General features: G+C 31.2%; 1 protein-coding gene across 1 annotated transcript in view; it reads right to left on the minus strand.

Annotated features, from left to right (window-relative positions):
* LOC148624140 (exportin-5-like) overlaps positions 1 to 22,035 on the minus strand; it is a 36,143-nt gene that overhangs the window by 13,213 nt on the left and 895 nt on the right. Inside the window, exons 2-21 of the mRNA XM_088566673.1 lie at positions 18,128 to 18,249; positions 17,425 to 17,497; positions 15,447 to 15,584; positions 15,004 to 15,186; positions 13,331 to 13,549; positions 12,762 to 12,838; positions 11,280 to 11,379; positions 10,735 to 10,818; positions 9,056 to 9,181; positions 8,036 to 8,126; positions 7,192 to 7,314; positions 5,983 to 6,146; positions 5,509 to 5,604; positions 4,941 to 5,072; positions 3,956 to 4,062; positions 3,471 to 3,563; positions 3,124 to 3,223; positions 2,261 to 2,326; positions 1,820 to 1,935; positions 297 to 397 (exon numbers count right to left, since the gene is read on the minus strand). Coding sequence (XP_088422799.1) covers positions 297 to 397; positions 1,820 to 1,935; positions 2,261 to 2,326; positions 3,124 to 3,223; positions 3,471 to 3,563; positions 3,956 to 4,062; positions 4,941 to 5,072; positions 5,509 to 5,604; positions 5,983 to 6,146; positions 7,192 to 7,314; positions 8,036 to 8,126; positions 9,056 to 9,181; positions 10,735 to 10,818; positions 11,280 to 11,379; positions 12,762 to 12,838; positions 13,331 to 13,549; positions 15,004 to 15,186; positions 15,447 to 15,584; positions 17,425 to 17,497; positions 18,128 to 18,249 — 2,311 coding nt within the window. The remainder of the gene's footprint in view (positions 1 to 296; positions 398 to 1,819; positions 1,936 to 2,260; positions 2,327 to 3,123; positions 3,224 to 3,470; positions 3,564 to 3,955; positions 4,063 to 4,940; positions 5,073 to 5,508; positions 5,605 to 5,982; positions 6,147 to 7,191; positions 7,315 to 8,035; positions 8,127 to 9,055; positions 9,182 to 10,734; positions 10,819 to 11,279; positions 11,380 to 12,761; positions 12,839 to 13,330; positions 13,550 to 15,003; positions 15,187 to 15,446; positions 15,585 to 17,424; positions 17,498 to 18,127; positions 18,250 to 22,035) is intronic.

Here is a 22,035-nt window from a genome sequence, read left to right on the forward strand (position 1 = left end):
ACCGAACTCGTTCACACATTCAGATATTTTGTAAAAGATGAGTACGTGATTGAATAACACAAATTCCAATATTTATCTTCAAATATCTTTAAAAAAAACTACAAAAAAAGGTTTTTAAAGTTAATTTTCGATCTAGGCAGGTAAAAGACTGACACAAGCGTCTGCTGAAATTTGATAAAATGTCCGACATGGGCTGTCAAAATTCCGGAACCCTTGGACAGCAGCCATTTTTTTAGGCAGAAATAACATATTTCATTCCTACTCCTTTTGACCTGATAGTTATAGAAAAGACCTACCAAGAATAGTGAGTTTTTCTATTTCATTCAAATCATATGACTTAACAAACTCTGGATGCCTTCGTTGTAAACCATCTGGATGATATAATGAATTCATGGTTCTGAAAATAGCAGACAATATTTATATAAAAATAAAAACTGTGCTAATATGTATCATATGTTTGTCCTCTCCTTTTTCTGTGCTTGAAGTCCCATAACTCTGATTTGAAAAAATTTGAAACTAAATAGAATTAATGATCAAAAAAATGCAGCATGAATTTTCATTAAGAATCTTATAAAAAATAATTTCAAAATCAGATCAGAAATTAAAAAAAGTTGATTTTTTTTGGCATGACCTACTTTGGCCCCTTATAACCTGAAAATCATAAAGAGATTTATGAAATCAGATTGCAAAATTGAGGCAGGGATGTTCCTGAGGAGTTTTTTTCATAAGCCTTTATCTCAAATACAGCTAAATACTAGTTATACTGTGAGCAAGCACCCCCACTTCAAACAGACTTAATTGTAAAATGATTGTTAATTTTCTCCTTTTGACTTCATCCAACAGTAATTATATTCCTTCATGAACATCTACATGTCATACCCAACTTTCCTATAAAATTTCATCAAAAACCATTGAACAGCTTAGGAGGAGTTGCACTTACAAGGTGTTGATCAAGTAAAAACCTTTATTTGGATTATCTCCCTTTGCAGTCCTTCAACAGTAATTATATTTCTTCATGCACATCTACATATGATACCCAACTTTCCTTTAAAATTACATCAAAACCCAATGAGGGATTTAGGAAGAGTTGCACTAAAAAGAAAAATGTGGACAGATGGACAGACAGAGAGACAAATGGGTGATTCCAATATACCCTACAAACTTTGTTAGCAGGGGTTATAATAAATCTCTTCTGTAAAAAAGGCTTACAACATAATTCCAAAAGGAACACATTGACAACCGAATCATCAAAATCAGTTTAACAAAACAAAATTCCTAACAATTCTAATTACAACACCTATCTTCCTTCTTTTAGTCCCATATTTTCAAAGAGAGCACAGCAAAAACCTCCAAAAACAGTAGGACCTCTGCCATGCCCAAAAGAAAAATGTGTGAATGTTTCAAAATGTTCCAATAAGCTTTACTCCAGTTATCATAAATAAAATATAACAGACAGAAACAATAATGACAGGGTGATACCATTATATGTTCTCAAAATTTTTTTTGTGGTCACATAAAATATTGCAAAGTTGACCAACAAAACAGGATATTGATGTCAGACACCAACCAAAATCACTTACAATGTATGGCTCATCCACATAGTCACATACCTCATTTCAAATCAACCATCCATTGGGGGTCAAAATAACTGGGACAAAATTTTGACAGACTGAATGACAAGCAGATTGAAAGTCAAGGTGATTCCAATATACCACCCATTTGTTCCGAGGGGTATAAAAAGCATTTTTAGTTATCATACTACATAAAGACAGCATTAGCATCTAAAAGCCATCTACAAATGGATTTTTAGAAAGCTTACTTCATGAGGTATAGTAAGTTCACTAGTAACTGAGTAACATGCTGTGTAGCAGGATTTCTATAGACAACAGTACCATCTTCTAATGTGCATGACACAAACCCTCCGACAGCTGCCTCCTGCAATAAAGTAGACTGAATGATTGCTCAAGACAGTTCAATTTTTAAGCTATGTTTAACACTCAGTCACAATACTACCACATATGCTGACTTTTTTTTCAATCCTGAATGGCATAAGTATGTTCATGGTACACAAAGGAGTCAGAAATGTGGAACAGAAAAGCCATGCATCTTTCATACCATGTTCCAGCTGAAAATGGTCTCTGATTTTCTCATGTTTCCATGTATTAATAGAGAATACTTATAATGTATATAATATATTACCTCTAAAGAATTACTTAATTGTGAGGATTAATTCAAATATAACATGCATAATAAGACATACCTCAGCAGATTCTGGCCATTTACTCCTTTTCATAACTGCTAAAATAGTATTAATACAACCTGAAATCTAAAATAAAGCCTTTTATAATGTTCTCTTCATAACAATGTATTTCTAAAGCTATAAAGTAATTACAGAGTTGCAGTAACAGACAGGAAATGAACTTTTAAAACAATTTGTTTCGTAGATTTAAACCCAACACTTTTCTCTAATTTGAATTCTGATATCAATTTTTTCGTACTCTTAACACAAGATTTATTTTTCTAACTAAAGAGACAGGATATTCCAATTTCTAGCTATGTGAGATTTCTTTATCTCACCCACAAGTGAGTTAAAACATGTGATGTCTGTGATGTCATAATAAACATTTTATGATGTCTTGTAAATACAAAGGAAATTTGACAAACAACGCCTTCTGAATTGGTATATTATTTACAAAATTAATTTGAAAAGTGAGGAAAAGAATCAAACACCACTAGGAATTGCAAGACTAGGTAATCTCAGACACCCTTGGTAAGATTTCAATATTTAACATGACAGAGCCTCATTAGAGGACTTGAAATCTTACCCTTGGGTGTCAGAGATTTCTCTATCTAGCACTCTTAGTGGTGTTAAGTTCTTAATATGGAGTAGGCATTGCATAAAAGCAAGCACACCATTTCTTTTTTACGAGTATTATATTTTACTATAAATGGCACATGCAGAAAGAACAGAACATCCACGAACAGTACTAAATCACAAGAAATCGTTGAATATTAATTGCCATATACATAGAAATTTCATTCAAAGTGGAGACATAATTAATATAAGCTCTATATTCATATACAGTTGAAAAAAAATATCATTTAATGAATAATTTTACTTACATGAGATCTATTAATCCCACAGGTATCAGCAGAGCTAGGCTCAACAGGAGCTTGATCTATACCAATGTAAGACATAAAATTCTCTGTAGACCAAAATGCACTAAAAATACAGATAAAACAAAAATTAATACTATTGAAAATTCAATCACAAAATATCACTTCAGGATCTTTATATTGACAAAGATAAGATTATTCTTAATTTGTATATGATTTTTTTAACTTCCTGTTGTCTAAATGATATAAGCTTACTCAAATAAAAGCTCACCCTTGCTTTAATTTAGTTACTCTACAAAAAAAGGAAATTCTTCATTATTGCTTTAACAGAGAACATCCAAAGAGACACCTACTTTTTAAATTGGTCTGATATCCAAAGATCTTTGACAGGTTTCAACATCTCATCAATGAATGCAGACTGCTTCTCAAAATTACAAAATTTGTTGCTAAAAAAAACAATGTGGAAAACATGAATATATATACTGATGTGTGCTGACTTAGTTTGAAATTATGTTCTAGAGCCCTACAATATATGGCATCAACAAGCATTACCATCAAACAGATCTGCTTCTCTTAAAAAATTTCATGGAAATCATTGCAATTAACTAGTATGATGTATCCACCCCAACCATCTGTTCTCCTTTTTAAAACATGACACTGGACATGACATTAATAATTGAATGGCCAATTTAAGACATTAACCTTTCAAATTTTTAAATAGGGTCCAAGCTTTCTTATCTATATTTTTATGTATTTTCTTTCTGTGTCTGTATCTGTTGTTATTTCTATTTAATTTTCTTGTGTGTCGTCTTTTCCCCTAAATCTTGACCATGTATACCTGACTAGTATAAGAGCCTCCATTAGAATACATTTCTCCATCTGAGACAATTGTTCTGTGTCACTGCCTATTTCTCTGATGTGAGTATACAGCTGATCAAATACGGGCTATAAAAATGACAGCAAAATATCAAATCAAGACATGTAATTAAGGCTCATTAACTTGTCAAAAAATCATTGAGGTGGAATGAAAACTTAATCTGTAAACCATCACACTACTAATTTTTAAGAAATTTTAATGACCAAGGAAGAAACTCTCACAATATTAACAAGACATCTTTGATTTACAAATTTGTCAAAGAAATTCATGGTTGAAACCTTTGTATACAAAAAAAAATATCCAAGGGAGCTTACTCTTACAATAAAAGCCAGTTGTCCATTGATGATTTTCAATTTTGTTTGAGAGATTCATAGTAATAACTTTTGGAATTCCTATCTGAATATTCTGAGAAATGTAAGTGTGAGAGCACATAAAACATATGATTGTCAATGACACATATCCCTAACACGTCACCATGTGGTGTTGTGGCAAGGGACAATAACATTTACATATAACAAACAAACAAAGAATTATATGCACCAGAGTTATCCTAACATTGATTAAAGGTTTTTGGAAATTAAATTTTAAATGACTTTAAAACAAAATACTTCAGAAAAAATATGGATTGTGCAATCAGTGAACTCATAAATATATTTAAAACAAATAAAATTTTTGAAATGATCAACACTTTTGGCAATTGATAATATATATACACATATATATACACATATCAATATGCCAGTTCAAGCACTGAATTTGTACGCTACAGTACAGATGAATTCTTCACAGAATATGGCTCAAGTATATTTGAAAACATCTTATGAATATCAGAGTATTTATGATTTACAATTTTACATTAATAATGTATGCATATGGTCTAGGCAACAACCAATGATGGAAATCACATCCTTTAAAATCAAACATGATGCTACATGAATTCACTTACAAATATAAGATCAGTGTAAAGCTTGGAAATTTTCACTACCACCGAGCAGGCATGTTGCCTCAGGTTTTTGACAGCACGACTTCGTGTAGCTTTGGTTTGTCCTTCCTGAGAAAATGTAACAGCTGCAAAAACCTACAAAAATATTGGTTCGTTTCAAATAAAAATTTCACAATTCTTGAAGCAAGCCAAAAATTTATTCAATACCATCACAACTAATGACTAACAACAAAACAGAAGCACTTCAAATAGATTTATCTTAAAATGTCTATCTGATGATACATTAAACAAACAAAAAAATTGCAGATCTTTTCATTTCTATAATGCATTTGGCATATGATGAAAACACTCTAGATACAAAGTTGGCCTAAGTTGTATGATTGATTGGATTGTTATACATAATAAGTAATCATAATATATTGTAACCAATAGAGTGATATGAAACTTTCTAACTAGATCTGCACTAGACAGTCTAAAGCGATACTTAGAGAATACATTGAAATAAACAATTGTGAAAAAAACATGTTAATCCACTGTTACCTGAATCCTGGTTTGGTGCTTCTTCACTAACCTTTTTCAATACCTCTGGTATAAGTTCAGGTGTCTGTGATAAATATGGAAATAATGCTGATACACATGAAAGGTGAGCAGATAGTACCAATGGATCCTGTTTAATAAAAACATAAGACACTCTGGTTACTGGATAATATATTATGTGTGTTATGGATACTGCATCACAGGTGTAAAGATTGAAAATGGAGATGACTTTTTATACCTAGTGTTATAACATATTTATTACTTGGTTGAATCCAGTTTTGTAAAGTTTTGAAATTGTAGCAGAATTGGACTTACGCAAAATAGCTTTGTTTAATCTTCATGTATAACAAGCAGCTCTGCTAAAGCACATAATTTGCATGTTCCCCCATTTTTTTTGGAATTTAAATTTCTGAAACAAAAAATCTTTTTAAAAATTTGCTGCCAAACAATTTACAACAAACTTTTTATAGAATAAACAACAAAGTGCATTTTGAATGTTAAGACTTACATTTGCTTCAAAGAGTAGCAGTCTTTTAAGGAGGTCAACTCCTTGTTGAGGGTCAGGTTTAACTTGTGCTTTAGAAAGAAACAATCTAGCCATCACACTCTCTAGACATACAGATACAGCATCCCATTCCAGAAACGACGGTGAGGACAAAGTACACTGATTGTCTGTAACGGTACCATACCAGAAGTGTATTTATAAGAATAAGGTACACATGAATCAATAAATATGTGAGAGAACATAGTCTCTACCCTAATGCACAGACTGATTCAGTCCAATAAAAAACAGAAGTATATTATAGTATACTGGTACTCTTACAGAATACATAAAAATAGGGTACATAATGGAACATTTAATGGAACATTCAATAAACCTATGCACACCAAAAATCACTAATTTAAGTCTGAACATAAATCAAGCATATTGTCTGAACAGTATGCCTTTTAAAAAAAGGATTCTTTATACGCTATATAAAACTTAATGTACAAGTTATACACAGGATAATGTCTCTTTGAAACATTCCCTTTAAAATGCTTTAGATAATTGATATGTCAAAATAGATTTTTTTTAGAAAAAAATAAAAAAAATTAATTCAAAACAGAGTTGGAACTATTGAATGAGATGAAAAAGGGCCTTTAACCCACTCTAAAATTATAATCTAGAAATTATAAAAAAGGGGGATGGCAAGGGGATGGGAACTAGAGAAAGAAAGATGGCATTGTGCAGAAAATGCTATTTTTATTTTCTAAATTTTCTTAATTCACAACAGTACTGCTAAGTTAGAAAATGTTCTTGATTGCTTTTAATTTTCAAGTTATCATCTGGAAATGACAAGGGACAGACAAACAAAAAGAATAACCCACCTATCAACAGTGGATATACATAGTATCTTGCCAAACAATGTGGAATAGTCTAAAACCAGGATATTTCAGGAGTAAATGTAATTATATTTTTCTCATAGAGAAATTATATAAAAAAATGCACATTCCACACTTAAAATAGTATACCAGTATGCATCACAATTTTGTGCTATTAAAAAAAACCCAAAGAAAATGAATATCAGTTTAGAATTTGAGTCAACAACACCTGAAAAAGTTTCATTATGTTGTCAATCAAATTTGTGTAGAAATTTTCCATTTCATTCAAATTTACACAATTCTAAAAATGTATTTAGATATAAATACATGTATTGATAAGAACTAGAAGATTTACCTTGACCACTGTCTATGGGTTTAGATAGAATACTCTGTAACCAATCATTAACAAACTGGAAAGCAAAACCTGGATTCAACAGAGTAGCCAATCGTAGTACATTACTCCATTCAGATCTGTATTCTATTGAAAGCAAAAAAATAATAATACCAGTAATAAGAATAACAAAAAGCAGTCATCCAAAAAAAAGGTATCCTTATTTTGCAAAATAAGTTTTGTGTTGGATGTCAGTTAATGTTTCAAAAGAAAGGTTCAAGTAATATATTCTAATTTTGACTGTCTTGTTTCTTTAGTACTGTAGTAACTAGTTTGATGTGTTTTTGGGTATGAGACAGAGTATGTCAATTTTAAAAGATACAATCTACTCAAGAACTATGTTGATAATGAATTCTGTTTTGTACTTCCAAATTTCTGGTATGAAGTTTAACAAATTACCTTGATACACAATGCAAACAATATCATCAGCACTTTACTATGTAACTCATTTGTAATTATTGCAAGTATACCAGTTGGTTGGCTTCCATGAAGTCTTCTATATCATGTTAACTATTTTTTTATATTTAATAAAAAATAAAACCTGTTTCTGTCCAATTGGTCTCAGATGCAATCTTAAACTTTGCACATTACTTTTTCTACATAAACCATATAAACAGAAGTAACCTTTATCTACAAGTATGCATGTACTCCACCAAAAGAAGTGATTTTAAATTTTAAATTAGATTATGTACAATTTACAGTAAATAGATCAATAGACTCTAATATTGAAGGCGTTTACTTTACATCCAGAGATTACAGGAATAATAGAATATCTATTTTTGTACTGTAAAAAACAGCTTATGCTTACTTGCATAAAACATATTGAATTCTTCATCTGAGTCAAATTCTAAACGAGAATAATCACAACTTGGGACATTGTTCTGTGTTGGGAACCCAACCTGAAAATATGGATACAAATGTAAGAATGATCACTGTCATCAGGTAATTCATGGCATCATATCCATAAAGGCATTATATGCATTGCCAAAAGGGGAAAAGGGGGGTACATGTTACATTGGACATATCAGCAGCAGGTCTCACATATTTTTCTGTACAATGGAAAACTTCTTGGTGCAGCAATAATTTATTTTTTTAATGTAGATTGGTTTATACACATTTTTGTAAAAAAAAATTAATAAGCTGCTACAAAAACTGATAACAAATGTACATGTATTAAGTGCCCTAAAAATTGACATAACAAGTATCCAAAATGGTACATAAAAATATCAAAATTATATAAAAAAATACAAAAATATGGTAATAGGTATTTGATCTGGAACAGCGACCATGGACAACAAAAAAATATTTAACTCTAAAAAATTATTGTAATAAGGAATATTTGAAAAAAAATAATGAGTAATCCTTGGTAAATGAATGAGATGTTTGTGAATTCATATCCTTCATTTTCACCATCAAATGGATTTGTTCTTAAAAATGATTTTAATATGCATTCTCCTCACATAGTTAAACTACATGGAAATAAACTAACATTTGTACATGTATAGTGGTGTTATACACTCCTGTCATTCAAAACCTGATAAAGAATTGGGAAATAAACACATACCTGTAAACCCTCCCACAATAGGGGATGGTCCCACAAAATCAATGAAAAATTCAGAATCTCCAACATAAAAATTGAAGATTTGTGGGAGGGTTTTTGGTTAAAATTACTACGTATTCTGTAAAAATTACTAAATAAACAAATTTTTACTTTAAAAAAAATCAATTTAATATAAAATTATCGTACGTGAACTGTTCCAAAAGTTAACAGGTATGTATTACATTACATTTTACAGTCTATGTTGTTATATATCGTCATCAAGGTTACCTTATGTAAAGTTTTGGTTGTTGTATCAAACAACCTGGTAATGAAAGACAGAAGGATCTGGTCCTGGGATATCACAGAATGCTGTAGTAGGGAACTCCATAATGATAATGTATAGCTACTAATCATCTGAAAATGAAAAAGGAATTGAAGTGTGTGCCAGTCAATAGACCTTTTTCATATTCCCATCTTTGACTTTGTTTTTTTAAATTTTGAGCAAAGGGAAGTAACCTTCCAACCCAACAGACTGGTTTACTGTATGATTGGAGCAATGGACAGCAGCAAACTTCAAATTCAAATATTTGACTTATTGTAGCTGTGGTAAGTACTTGATTACTTTTGAATAATAAATTTCAAAGCATTTAGCCACTTACTGAAGTGTAAATAGTATAAGTTTCAAACAAAAATGTTCACTATTCTTTCTTTCCCCAATGAGACTGCCTATTTATTTATTATTATTATTTATTTATTATTACATCTCTTATAAAGCACTATATCTATAATACATATACTCAAAACGCTGTACATAACATGCATGTATAAAAAATAGATATAAGTACATCAAATTACAAAAATAAAAAAATAACACGACAAAATAAAATTGAATGAATATCAAGTAACACAATGATACCTATTTTGATGAAACAAAAATGAACTGAAGCGACAAAAGATGATAAAAGTGTAGACAATCTATTAAAAAAAAAAATCTAAAATAAGAGACAAAGAGAAATAACTAATTGATTGGAATTGAATTTGTACAGAGTATAAAAATATATTCAAAATTAAAAGAAAAGAAAATAAATATACCAAAATGAAATTTAAAACAAGTCATATCACAAATCCACAGAAAAAAGTTGTCACATAAATGCTGGTTTAAAAAGATGGGTTTTTAGTCTCTTTTTAAAAACATCCACACTCACTGTTGTGTCCCACAAATCATTTGGAAAAGCATTCCATTGAAAGGCAGCAGATCTATCAAATCGTCTTTCACCGTATGACTTTGTTCGGGTAGTCGGTGTTTCTAACAAAGATTGAGATCCCGATCTCAACGATTTCCTACCAGGTTGTTGGGTATTGGTAGGTTACATCCCTTTGAAAAACTTGCTAAAATGGCTTGCATTCCGTAAATACGAAAAACAACTATTGAATAGCATATACTTTGGTTTCATTGTTTGTTAATTATTATTAGACATTGGCCCTAATGGGACTAATATCCCCAGCAGCCTGTCGAAACCTGTACATTTTAGGACCAATGTGGACACAGTATTCAAATTGGACACATTTTTTGATGGGGACATTTCTGACACACAATTTTGCTGTCATTTCTTAAACACCAAACTGCAATCAGTACTATTTTTTTTTTTTTTTGGTTGACAACACAATGACAGAATTTAACTGCAGACAACGCATGACACCAAGTTTTGTTGAAAAGAATCCTAAATTCAACAGCTGCCATTTCTACAGTTAACTTGTTGTAAAAGTCATTGTGAGCAATGAACAATTTTTACCAGAAGTAGATAATAAACATGACATTTGGCATACTCAGGTTTTTACTACATTTTTAATTGGTTTATTTGTTATACAAACCACTTGGAAATTATGATATATTATCTGAGACTCAGTGACACAGACAATCCTCTAATCCTAACCTCCATACTACATCAATTGTTTATCATACTAACCTGGCCTGGGTGTTGCGTAAAGGCCATAACTGCTTCAAGATATTTACTGAAAGTATCTGGCTGTGTAACATCGGGTACCGAACCCTATGAATAAGCATGTGAACAAAAAACATAAGCAAATAAGTTATAAAATATAAGGTTAAAGTTTATATTGATATCAGGGCACAAAAGAATTCATAACTGTCAAAGTATTTAAAGGTTAAAGTTTATATTGATATCAGGGCACAAAAGAATTCATAACTGTCAAAGTATTTAGATAATAATTTGAAGAGAATTAACAAGTGATACAAATTGTAAGTTATGCATTTCTTAACCCTGATTTACATTATATAAGATAGGTGTCTTTCACAGTCAGTACAAATAATTAGTAGTCCTACACATTGCGGTTTGCTATAAGGTTTTATAAAGCTTGTAATGAGGTATAAGTCCTAGTCCTAGTAATATGCCTAAGAGTTGAGTTTTTAGAAAAAAAAAATTGTTCTTGAAATTATTATACACATTCTTTCTAAATCACTAATTTTACTTTCAGGTCTAAACTGTCCTACCCACAAAGCACACAGCTGCTTTCCAAGTTCTATCAACACCTGACACAGTCGCTTCAGAAATAAATAATAGTGTTCCTCTTTTGATTCATGATTAGCCTTCCTGAAATGAATATTTCAAAAGTCCTTTGAAATCTTCTTGTCAATCTATGATTTCAAAGAGAAGAATACCAGTACCATAAACATATTAATTTTTAAGGTGTACTAACTTTTGTGATTTTCACTGTGGGCAGAAAAGTGTGAAAAATAGTACCTGCAAAATAAAATTTAGCACTATATGACACTTTTTTTGAAACTGCAAAATAAAATTTGGATGTTTTACTTTCCACTTCTGTATATTGTGTCATATTTTTGTCTTTGTTAAATTATCAAACCAGTGAATGAAAATCAGATGTAAACTATTCACCATTGTTGTTGTACCCTACTTCCTGTACAAAGATTTAAGTAGCATTCCACATAAGAATCATGCAAAATGAGCTTAAAACTTAAAAATTTCCAGGAATGCTGGCAAATTAATTTGTGTCATTGTTAAGTGGAAACAGTCATGTTTCAGTGTCAGCAACTTCTGACCACTGACCTAAGCATGTGCAGTTCAGTATAAAAGAGATATTACGCTCCCAAAGGGAGCGTTTAGGGTTGCATTATCAACTTGGTTCTGTATACTTATGGCAAGAAAAAGCATCAATATCCGATTTGTACCTGCATTTTCAGGAGCTGAAAAACAGCATAATGGCAGCTTCATTTGCGTATACTTGTGTATATGCGCTTGAGCGCCAAACCAGTCTCGGAAAATATTTGCTAGTTTTGATAATTAAACACAAATCGAATCCTAGTTTTTCCAAGATAGGGTTGGCCTTATAGTCTGCAGTATGGCTCCTGGATGTTACAAAAATTATGTCATCAATATTACCCATAATTCTCGGGGCAAAAAAATTGTGAAACGAAAACGAACGAAAATGAAACAAAAATAATCGATAAAAGAAAGAATTGAAACGAAACAATTCGATAAAAGGAATCAAATTGTAATATAAACATAATTAAACTATACTAAATGAAACAGAATGCAGTGAAACTAAATACAATAAAAGAAATCTTTAAAGACGTTTCACAAATTTAAAGAACCACAATGTTAACCAGTGCCAGACAATTCAACCCTAAGACATTTCAGACCAAGAAAACCAATAATTCTTTATGAATGCCAGACATTTACCATACTTGAAGGTATAACATATCAAATAAGAGCTGACAAAAAATTTGGTTTTATTAATGTTTCTTTGGCAGCGTTAAATGGTTTCACCTTCATCATATTAATAATAAACTGGAACAAGTTCGGAAAGAGATTGAAGAAGTTTAATACATTTACAGTAATTTATACTATCAAACAAATCAGCCTCTTCAATATCTGAATGCCCTCCATCCCTTTTAAATCTGCCATTGAAATACATGTTTTATATTTCAATAACCCTTAGTATATTGATAACTTACAATGCAGCATTCCATATTAATGACATGGCATCTTCACTGAATAAAATCAACAATGGTTTCCTTTCTTCAACTTTACCCTAAAGTTATACAAGAAATATGTTAATCCTAAATACTTAATGTATCTATTTGTGATTATTGTAGTAATACAGTTTGGCAAAAATCTGTGTGTATTGCACATATCCATGCATTATCCCCTACCAATCTATGTACATGTATCAGAGAACCCGAAATATTAGAACATCACCTTGTAGTGACTTGATTTTATTAAAGTACAAGTTTAAGGGCCAAAACTGAGATATTTTAGTCTTAAGGCCATATCATAATTTCAACTTAAACTATAACAAATTTAGATATTTTCAAGTCAGATGAAAAAATGATATGGGGGGTGGGGAGGAGGGATTTTGGACACTTCACCTACCAGACACGCACAACCTTAGTCCTTTTCAGTTTTATTTAGTAGAAGACTTGTGATCAAACCAGGTTGGTAAAAATTTGGGTTTTTTTATTTGTTTTTATTTTGTTTTTTTGCTTGTTTTTTTTTAAGGAAGAATAATTACAGAAGAATTTACCTTTCTGCTAACAATGAGTAATAAGCACTCTGCTGCATGCAATTGTAAATGGCGATTACTTAGTAACAAACAAAGTGTTTGTAACAAGTCTCCATTGTTTCTAAATATATGCTGTATATTAATCCAGTCAAGGTAACCAGTTAGAGTAGAGAGAACTGCCTGACTGACAAGCTGGTGATTCATAAACTGGATATGCTGTATCGGATCCATTACAGATGGCTGTAATTAAAAGATGTTCTTATTTCAATATTTACAGTTTATACTGTTGCTTAAAAAACTCAGAACTTAAGTCAAAATATTGATTCCTCAAATATATCACTTCACACCGTTAAAGCCCCTTATATGAACAGTGTACATCTGGGGACCAATGTGGACACACGATTCATAATGGACACAATTTTTTGGGAGATAAACTGAGCACTTTTTACACATATTTTTGTTGCCATTTCTAAAACACCCATTGAGCTCCAAAGCACAATCAGTGCTTTTTTTTTGTTGATGACAACACATTGACAGAATATAACTGCAAATTTACTTTCAACATAAATTCCTGAAATATGTACATTCCAATAGGGTAATTATTAATCATACCAATCCTGCAAGTTGTTGAGGAGTTGCACACAACACATGAGACCAAGTTTTACTGAAAAACGCATAAGTCCAACAGCAGTCATTTCTGCAATTTTTGTCTAAACATAAATTCCTGACAATATCCATAGAGTTTCATTACAATGCTGCAAGTTGTTTAGTAGGAGTTTTGGACAACGCTCAGACCAAGTTTTGCCGAAAAATGCTTTGTCCAAACATAAATTTCTGACAATATGCACATCACAATATAGTAATTGAACACTCTCCTAAGTTTCATGACAATCCTGCAAGATGTTGAGGAGTAGTTGCAGACAACACATGGGACCAAGTTTTGCTGAAAAACGCTAATGTCCAACAGCAGTCATTTCTACAATTTTTGTCCAAACAAAAATTCCTGACAATATCCATAGAGTTTCATTACAATCCTGCAAGTTGTTCAAAATGAGTTGTTGACAATGATCAGACCAAGTTTTGCTGGAAAATACTTTGTCCAAACATAAATTCCTGACAATATGCACATCACAATGTAGTAATCTAACACCCCAGTAAGGGTCATGACAATCCTTTTAATACAATATAAGTCTATATATTGAATTCTCTATACTCTTTTAATTTTGCAATTGGATATAAAAAATTAGTACTTTCCGCCCTAATTCTTTTTATAGGACAATAACTCTTTTAAATTATTCAAACTCTCCATTTTATAGTATGTACCACAACTTAAGTACTGTCACCCAAATGACACAATATTGCATACCTATACAAGTATAAAGCTTGTGTCCAAATATCAAGAAGCTGTGACAAGTAGTTACAGAGAAATTGTTATGACAAAAGGTGTGGCAAACAGACTGACTGATGTATTGAAAAGGTTTTAAACAGTATACTTTCCAAGCAGGGGTATAGAAAGAAGAATCATACTTTCAAATCCATACACAAGTAGAAACTATGAGACTGCAAGGTTAAAACAATATTAAAAAAATAACAAAAAACAAAGATATAGCCATCTACAGTGGTCATAATAAATAATAACTTGCTCTAGAGAATCGATTCTATGCTACATAATTCTAATGATGGTGGCAACTTACTTCAAAATTCATAGAGCTAGAATACTGTTTCAATAAGTTGCAAAAAAAGTCAAACAAATCTTCCATGTTGGCTGTTAGTCCCTGTAGAACTTCTCGTCTTCTTGTTGTTGGCAAATTCTGAAAGCTTACCACATCTTCGGCAAGTCGAAGATATATCTTTAGAACCAACTCAATCTGTATGGCCTTGATAAAAAGAAGGCATATTCTAAGTCAAGGACAACATACTGAGATAGAACTTAAATTTGTCTGTATAAATTTTTGTTGTTAGTCAATGTTTTATTTGTTTATGATTTTAAATTGATGAATTTCATTAGACCATCAGATAAAAAAAATATACTTTGTTTTGGTATTTTAAACTTATGTTTTCATCCTAGAAGGCCATCAAAATTGTACTTTGAAACAAAACATTCTCCTCACTAATTGTAATGTAAAAATTAACTTACACCATACTGACACAAGCTAAGTAGATCTGGCATCAATGAAGGCCAAAGCTGAGGCCAATCCCTCTTTATAATCTCCACAACTACTCTGGATATTACATCTTTGATGTAAATTTCCTCATGTACAATATCAAGTGTCCCCTGCAAAAATACTTTTAATTTTAAAAATCTTTAAGAAATAATTCCAGATTTTAGACAGGCATATCGAAATTCATTTTAATAAATGCTATTACAGAGCATTTGAACAGGACAAAACTAGAACTGATTTGCATAACTCTATACATATGAAGGAACAGTGATTTTGGACTTTGATATCTCTGAAAATCTTCAAATAAATGAAAAGTGGCTAAAAACCAGTTCTCCAAAACAATATCTGAGTGTTACAAACAGAAATTGTTTAATAAAGTTCAGAGGTAACATGTTTTATGGTTGGATAAAAAAGTTTTGTCAATCACTTTACAGACATAATTTGGTTAAGTGACATCAAACTGTTTTTTCTACCTGTTAAATCTGATACTAAAATTATAACTATAATATTTTTTTCTATGTATTTCAAACAATCTCAATGTCTATGGTGCACACTCGATGGGTATTTCTACATGAAAAGAAAAAAATATTAAATTCATTCCTTAACCCATGGCTTATATTCCTTAAGCCTTTTAAATGGCACAACACAACAAATAGATCATCAAAAGCCTGGGATGTACATTTCAAAATTCACTTTTTGTGTTGGACATAAGGCCAAAATTAAGAATTGGTTAATTTGCCATAGCAAACTGACCAGTCAAAAACCCCTTACTAACAAATTTTAGTGGTGGAATATTGTTGATCTTCATCAGTATTTTTTCTGTCACTTCAAAAGCTGATTTGGGAGAAAAAAAATCATTCACCTGCCTACCTACACAATAATTTTTTTGCATTTACGCTATGGTTAACAGAAATATTTTTAAGTCTAGTCTTCCAGGAGAATTACATTATAAGAAATAAATGAAATGTTAAGGTACCTTGGAATAAATGGTCTCCAAATATCGTAGCATCATATAAACTAAAGGCTCTAAAGAGCCTGAATCACTTTACTGGCTTGATAAGCAACATTCGACTTTTTTGTAAAAACAGCCATGTTTTTTTCCTTGGATAAAAATTCCTATCACTCATACATAAGGAACAATCACATTAATTTGCATTGTACAGTAGTTTCTGAGAAAATTTTTGAAAGTAATAACATTAAAAATAGCAAAAAAATGTCAAAAAAGGGTGACAACTCCAACATGGCTTAACAGATTTACATGAAAATTTGACCACAGACAGATCTCCTTATGTTGAACACTTTTACCCAGTCAGAATTCTGTTTATTCTAGTGATTTTGGAGATATATGTGAAAAACTTCTCCCTGACCCGTATGTTCTATTTTTTGTAATGACATCCATTTTTTTAGACTAATAAAAAAATCCACTAATCAGGTCTATGCAAAAAATCCTAAGGAACATTCATACCAAAGTTTGGTTCAAAATGGTCCAGTAGTTTCAAAGGAGAATAAACGTGAAAAGTTATTAATTACTGTGGACAACATATGCCCCATCTATATGAAGCCATGATTTTTGTGACAAAATTTTCGCCATTATTCAATATAGTGAAAAAAGGCAAAGTCCCACAAAACAGGTAGTTGATATTGGAAAGCAACTAAAATTGCTTACACCATAAACTATATGAAGCGACACACCAAATTTTAAATCAATCAATCCACTGGGAACCAAGAAAATATTGACAAAAAATTTGGACAGACAGACCAACTGACGGTATTCCAATATATCACCCACTAGTTGTGTGGGACATAATAACAACCATGATATTATTTTTCAATGATGTTACAAGCAAAGTGATATTTTTTACACATATCAAAATTTCATGCAGAATATTGACGCTAACTGTAAAGTTTTACAGAAACAAAGTGCCAAAATATAAATTTAAACAGGAAAGTAACCTTTGCTATTATTTGTAAAATATTTTCCTTTAGCTCAGCTTTCTCTTTGTCTGTAAATTCATTCCATCTAAATCTACAATAAATAAATAAACAAGTTTATAAGAGAATTGTACATAGCAATGTTACCAACCAACATCTAAATGACTATGTCAAACATTAATCAATTAAACCAAAATTTCAATTTAAATGAAACTTAGTAATGGTAAAAGAAAAAAAACAAGTGCTACTTGAGCACAGGTATGCACGATGAAAAGCAGTATTCTCTATGAATTTTCCAAATCAAAGACCCATAACCCAGCCAAAAAAAAAAAAATACTGGACCTGAACACATATTGAACTATATCATGGTAAGCTGTACACCAACTAGCACTTACATATCTCCCAGCATGAGGAAAAAATAGTTTTGGAATATGATTTTACAGGACTGGCAGATGGAAGACAGACAGATTGTAAACCTAAAGACTCATTTGGCTAATAGGAGACTAATATATCAACTATTTGTACATTCAAAGGCCCATCATATAAAAAAGATAACATTTTATTGGAACAATTTCTTATACTGTGTGCATAACGAATCCGTAGGTACACTTCCATACAAAATGTCAACTCAACATCTACATCTTGAAGGCCCATATTTCATTAAGAAACTACAAAAGCTGAACTTAATCTGTAACCAATACTAATAATACAACCAGATACTCACTTGATTGAATGTTCTAGGAGCTGCAATCCAAAGTGTCTTACAACTGGTTGATTGCCAACTTGTGACAAACTGAAACCACTCTGAACACAGTATGGTGAATTGTCTTTAAAATCTTCAAGAACCTACAATGAGTAATCCCGTAACTATAATAAACTACAGATACATTGGGAAATACAACAGCCCCAAAATCAAGTTAATTCTAGCTAGGAGGGTACAGCTTTGTCACCATATATTTCTATACAAACCATTAGTGCCAGAGACTGTTGCTAATACAGAACAGACACTGTTGAATATATCTGGGTCCACAAAGAGCAAAATTTACTCCCTTTAATATCAAGAATATCTGTTGAAAAGATGTGATAACCCAATGGTCTGTACAAACACCTGTTCTTCAATTTCAACAAAATGATGACTAGAAATAACATTTTATCAACTTCAGAACTATGAGTATGAATTGCGTTGTTGCAACAGTGAATTATAAGAACAGGAGCTTAGAACAGAATCAAACATGTATTGCTTTAAAACCTTCCATATTCCTTTGCTATGATTTTTTTTCTGAATGTTATACTCAATAAAAAAATATAGAGGCAAAATAAATAGGTTTTTAATTGTTCTCATTAAAGTAGAGGTGAGATGCAGCTATTTTTGTCTAGGTTACAAAAATTCCCTTGGGGTAAAGTTGTGATACTACAGGTCTGTGAAAAATTATTTGTAGGGTTCTTGGTCTAAGAGCAAGGAATCTGTTTGCCCTGAGTCTTGTTTGCCAAAGTGCCTGTTCACCCAATTAATTTTTGCCCTAGACACATTGGCCCTATATATATAAATTCCTGGTAGTGTATATAGTTAAGTAAGAAGATCGTACCTGCTTATTGGGATCGTGAATAAACATAACAACAAGAAAGATTTTTTTAAACATTTTTAAAACTTTTGTTGTTGTAAGAAAAATATATGAGACAGTTGAAATCATATTTATAATTACAATAACCATTAATATAGAAAAATCAGCTGAATACTTTATGCAAGCTCTTATTTTTTTTTATACATGTATTTATATTAAACTTTCATTCGTTAGACTTTCATTCATATACATTTGTATGACACTGTGACGAAAAAGTTCTATATTCAAAAATTAAAAATCTGTTGTCTACAAAAAAATTCTAAGAAAAGACCTGAGACCCTAACTGTCCTGAAGTATAAGGAAATTACAAAATGACTGTGTATCATTTAATTATGTTTGACGTGTTATTTATATAGACACAGATACATGAGCCATAGTCTTTGCATGTGTTTTCTATTGGCAAGTGAAATTGATCACAAATAAACAAAAAAATATCCATCTACAGCGCATGCTGAATTACTTCCACTAATTTGCATACGTTTTAAAACACTGTAATGGTGCCGAGTTACTAATCTATAAATCCAAACCAGAGAAAATTTAGAATTAAACAGGTAAACACTTCTACATTTGTGCTTTTACCTCAATTTACTCATCCCTTTTTATTTGTAAATTTGTGTTTGCCTGCTAACCTACTTTAAGGTAATGGTGTCATAAAATCTGTGACAATATTGACAAGTGCATTTTTTTTCAAGAGAATCTAAAGGAGTAGGATTTAGATGAATATTTAATTTATTTTTGTTTTTTAATCAAAATTCATTTTTCAACTTCAATCAAGTTTTTTATTTTGGTGAAGTTACTTCACTTTATTTCAATATCCTTTAATCTCATCTCAATCCCTAAAAAATCTTTAAAAAATTAGGAAAATTCAGAAAAATTTTGTATAGTCGTTGCATATTGGAAATCTTGATATTGGTTTAGTACATTGTCCATATCAAGCATACTGACTAACAATTCATTGGTGCAACATTAGAATATAATTTCATTATCTTTCATTTAACTTGTAAGCGAGTTCTTTGTGATGCCATAACTTACCTGTGATTAGGTTTTGGTTGGCAAAAAATCCATTGAGTGACATGGGGCATCAACTTTAAATCATCATACATGTAACTATTTAAATTTTTAAGATAACTGAAAAATTCTTTTCGTTTCCTACACTGCCAATAGAACTCTTTTTATCCATGGAATTTTTATATAAATATTCAGTAATTGGCTATATGAGCATAAAATTTTAAAAATAATTTTATATGAAAATATAGGTTTACATATACATGTACATATAAATTTTATTTCAAATTTATTTTTCAAGTAAAAGAGTTATAAATTCCCATACAAAATACGAATTATTTGATCTAAATGAAACATTTTATAGAACCAAAATTAGATATAAAATAACATGGTTATAAAGTTTTGAAAATAGGGATTCTAAGAATGAATTGTCAATTGTTTATTTAGTTATTTATTTGCCAACCAATTTGACACAATGATATGCAAATTAGTGAACATGACATCACTAATGAGATTGGCAAACTCTCCAATTGTGAACTAAGTAACTTAGCTAAGCTCATAACATATTTAAATGATTCAAAGTAGAGAAAGAATAATATAATTCAAAGGCGTCATGGACTCATACATGTGATGGAGTGTTTCTTTCAAAACTTGAGAGTTGGTTTGAAACTGCTGATTTTTGTTATCTGTATTTTTTCATGGTGTCAAAGAAAAATGTGGTATGAGCACAAATCTAAGATAACATAGAGTGGGAAACTGAAGGTTTTATTTCAATGTTCACAATATCTCTGATTATTTAAAGTAAAGTTGTTATTGTTGAATAAATATGAGATCTCGTTCCCTGCTGAGATATCAGTTATTTGAAAATCTCTTGTATATTTACATGTAGGTCCATGATTGTATCATATAGAAACCTCAGTCAAATGTATCTTTCCGTGACCAATAGTATCATGATACATTGATATTACAATGAATTTTGTTTCATCATTATTATGGCAATAAATTGAGGATAAATGCTTATTGCTTCAATCTATTAGCTTGCAAATTGACCCAGAACCCGACAAGTAATTGGTGATACAATGACATTATGATATAGGTTTTTAAAAGCCTTTTATAGGTATAAAAAAGGCAGTGGCTGCACATCCATGCATCCGTGGATGGGAGCCTCTTCAGGCTAATTGTACACACATCCAGTTTGCATCAAAGTCATACGGAATTATGACAGAAATGCCAAATTTGTTATGGAATAATTGTCAAACTTATCCACAAATGTATAACTTTTATAATTTAGTTTCCACGAAGAAGTCCAGTACAGGCCCATAGGCAGGAATTTGTAGAGTGGGTTTCTTTGACTTACACCACAAGGTGCTATCGACTTCATTAGTCACAAATCAAACAAAACTTCGTCTTTCATAGTGCTTATTCATTAAGAACCTCAAGAACCCCCTGGCTACAGGTGTGCAGTGTGAATGTAAGGAATATTGTCTGAAACTAACTAGCCTGTGATTGTTGTCTGGAATTGCAGCATTATGATTTAAAATCTGCCAGACTGAATGCTTTCTAGTCATCTCGCCCATGGAACGTTTTTGGCCACAGCACTTTTCGGCCATAGTCCATCTTAGCCATAGTCGTTTCGGCCATGGTTTTCAATATGTTTATAATTAATATATCATAGGTTAATTAACATTTAATTGGTTTCATTACGTAGTATATTTATCATTGTCATCTTTTTTGGGGGGGTTGGTAAAGTAGTTTTATTAGAGTTAAAAAGTGTCTTATGTTATATGGTTTCATACGATGATATACAAACGGCAATTCTTTGCAAAGAAGGATACATGGAGCAAAATAATATACATCTTGCACATACTTAAGAGGACTCTGTATGTTAATTTTAAAAGTTTTCGTTGACTTCAGGGCATTACTCAATCAGCTTGTGTAGTAGAAGCATTTTTTTCATCTTGCCTCCCTTTTTTCACCTAGATATCAGCTTGGGTACACAGCTTGG

This window comes from Perna viridis, chromosome 2 (assembly GCF_037379345.1).
Source record: "Perna viridis isolate PV_CMFRI_1.1 ecotype Kerala chromosome 2, ASM3737934v1, whole genome shotgun sequence".
In the NCBI taxonomy this organism is placed as follows: Eukaryota; Metazoa; Mollusca; class Bivalvia; order Mytilida; family Mytilidae; genus Perna; species Perna viridis.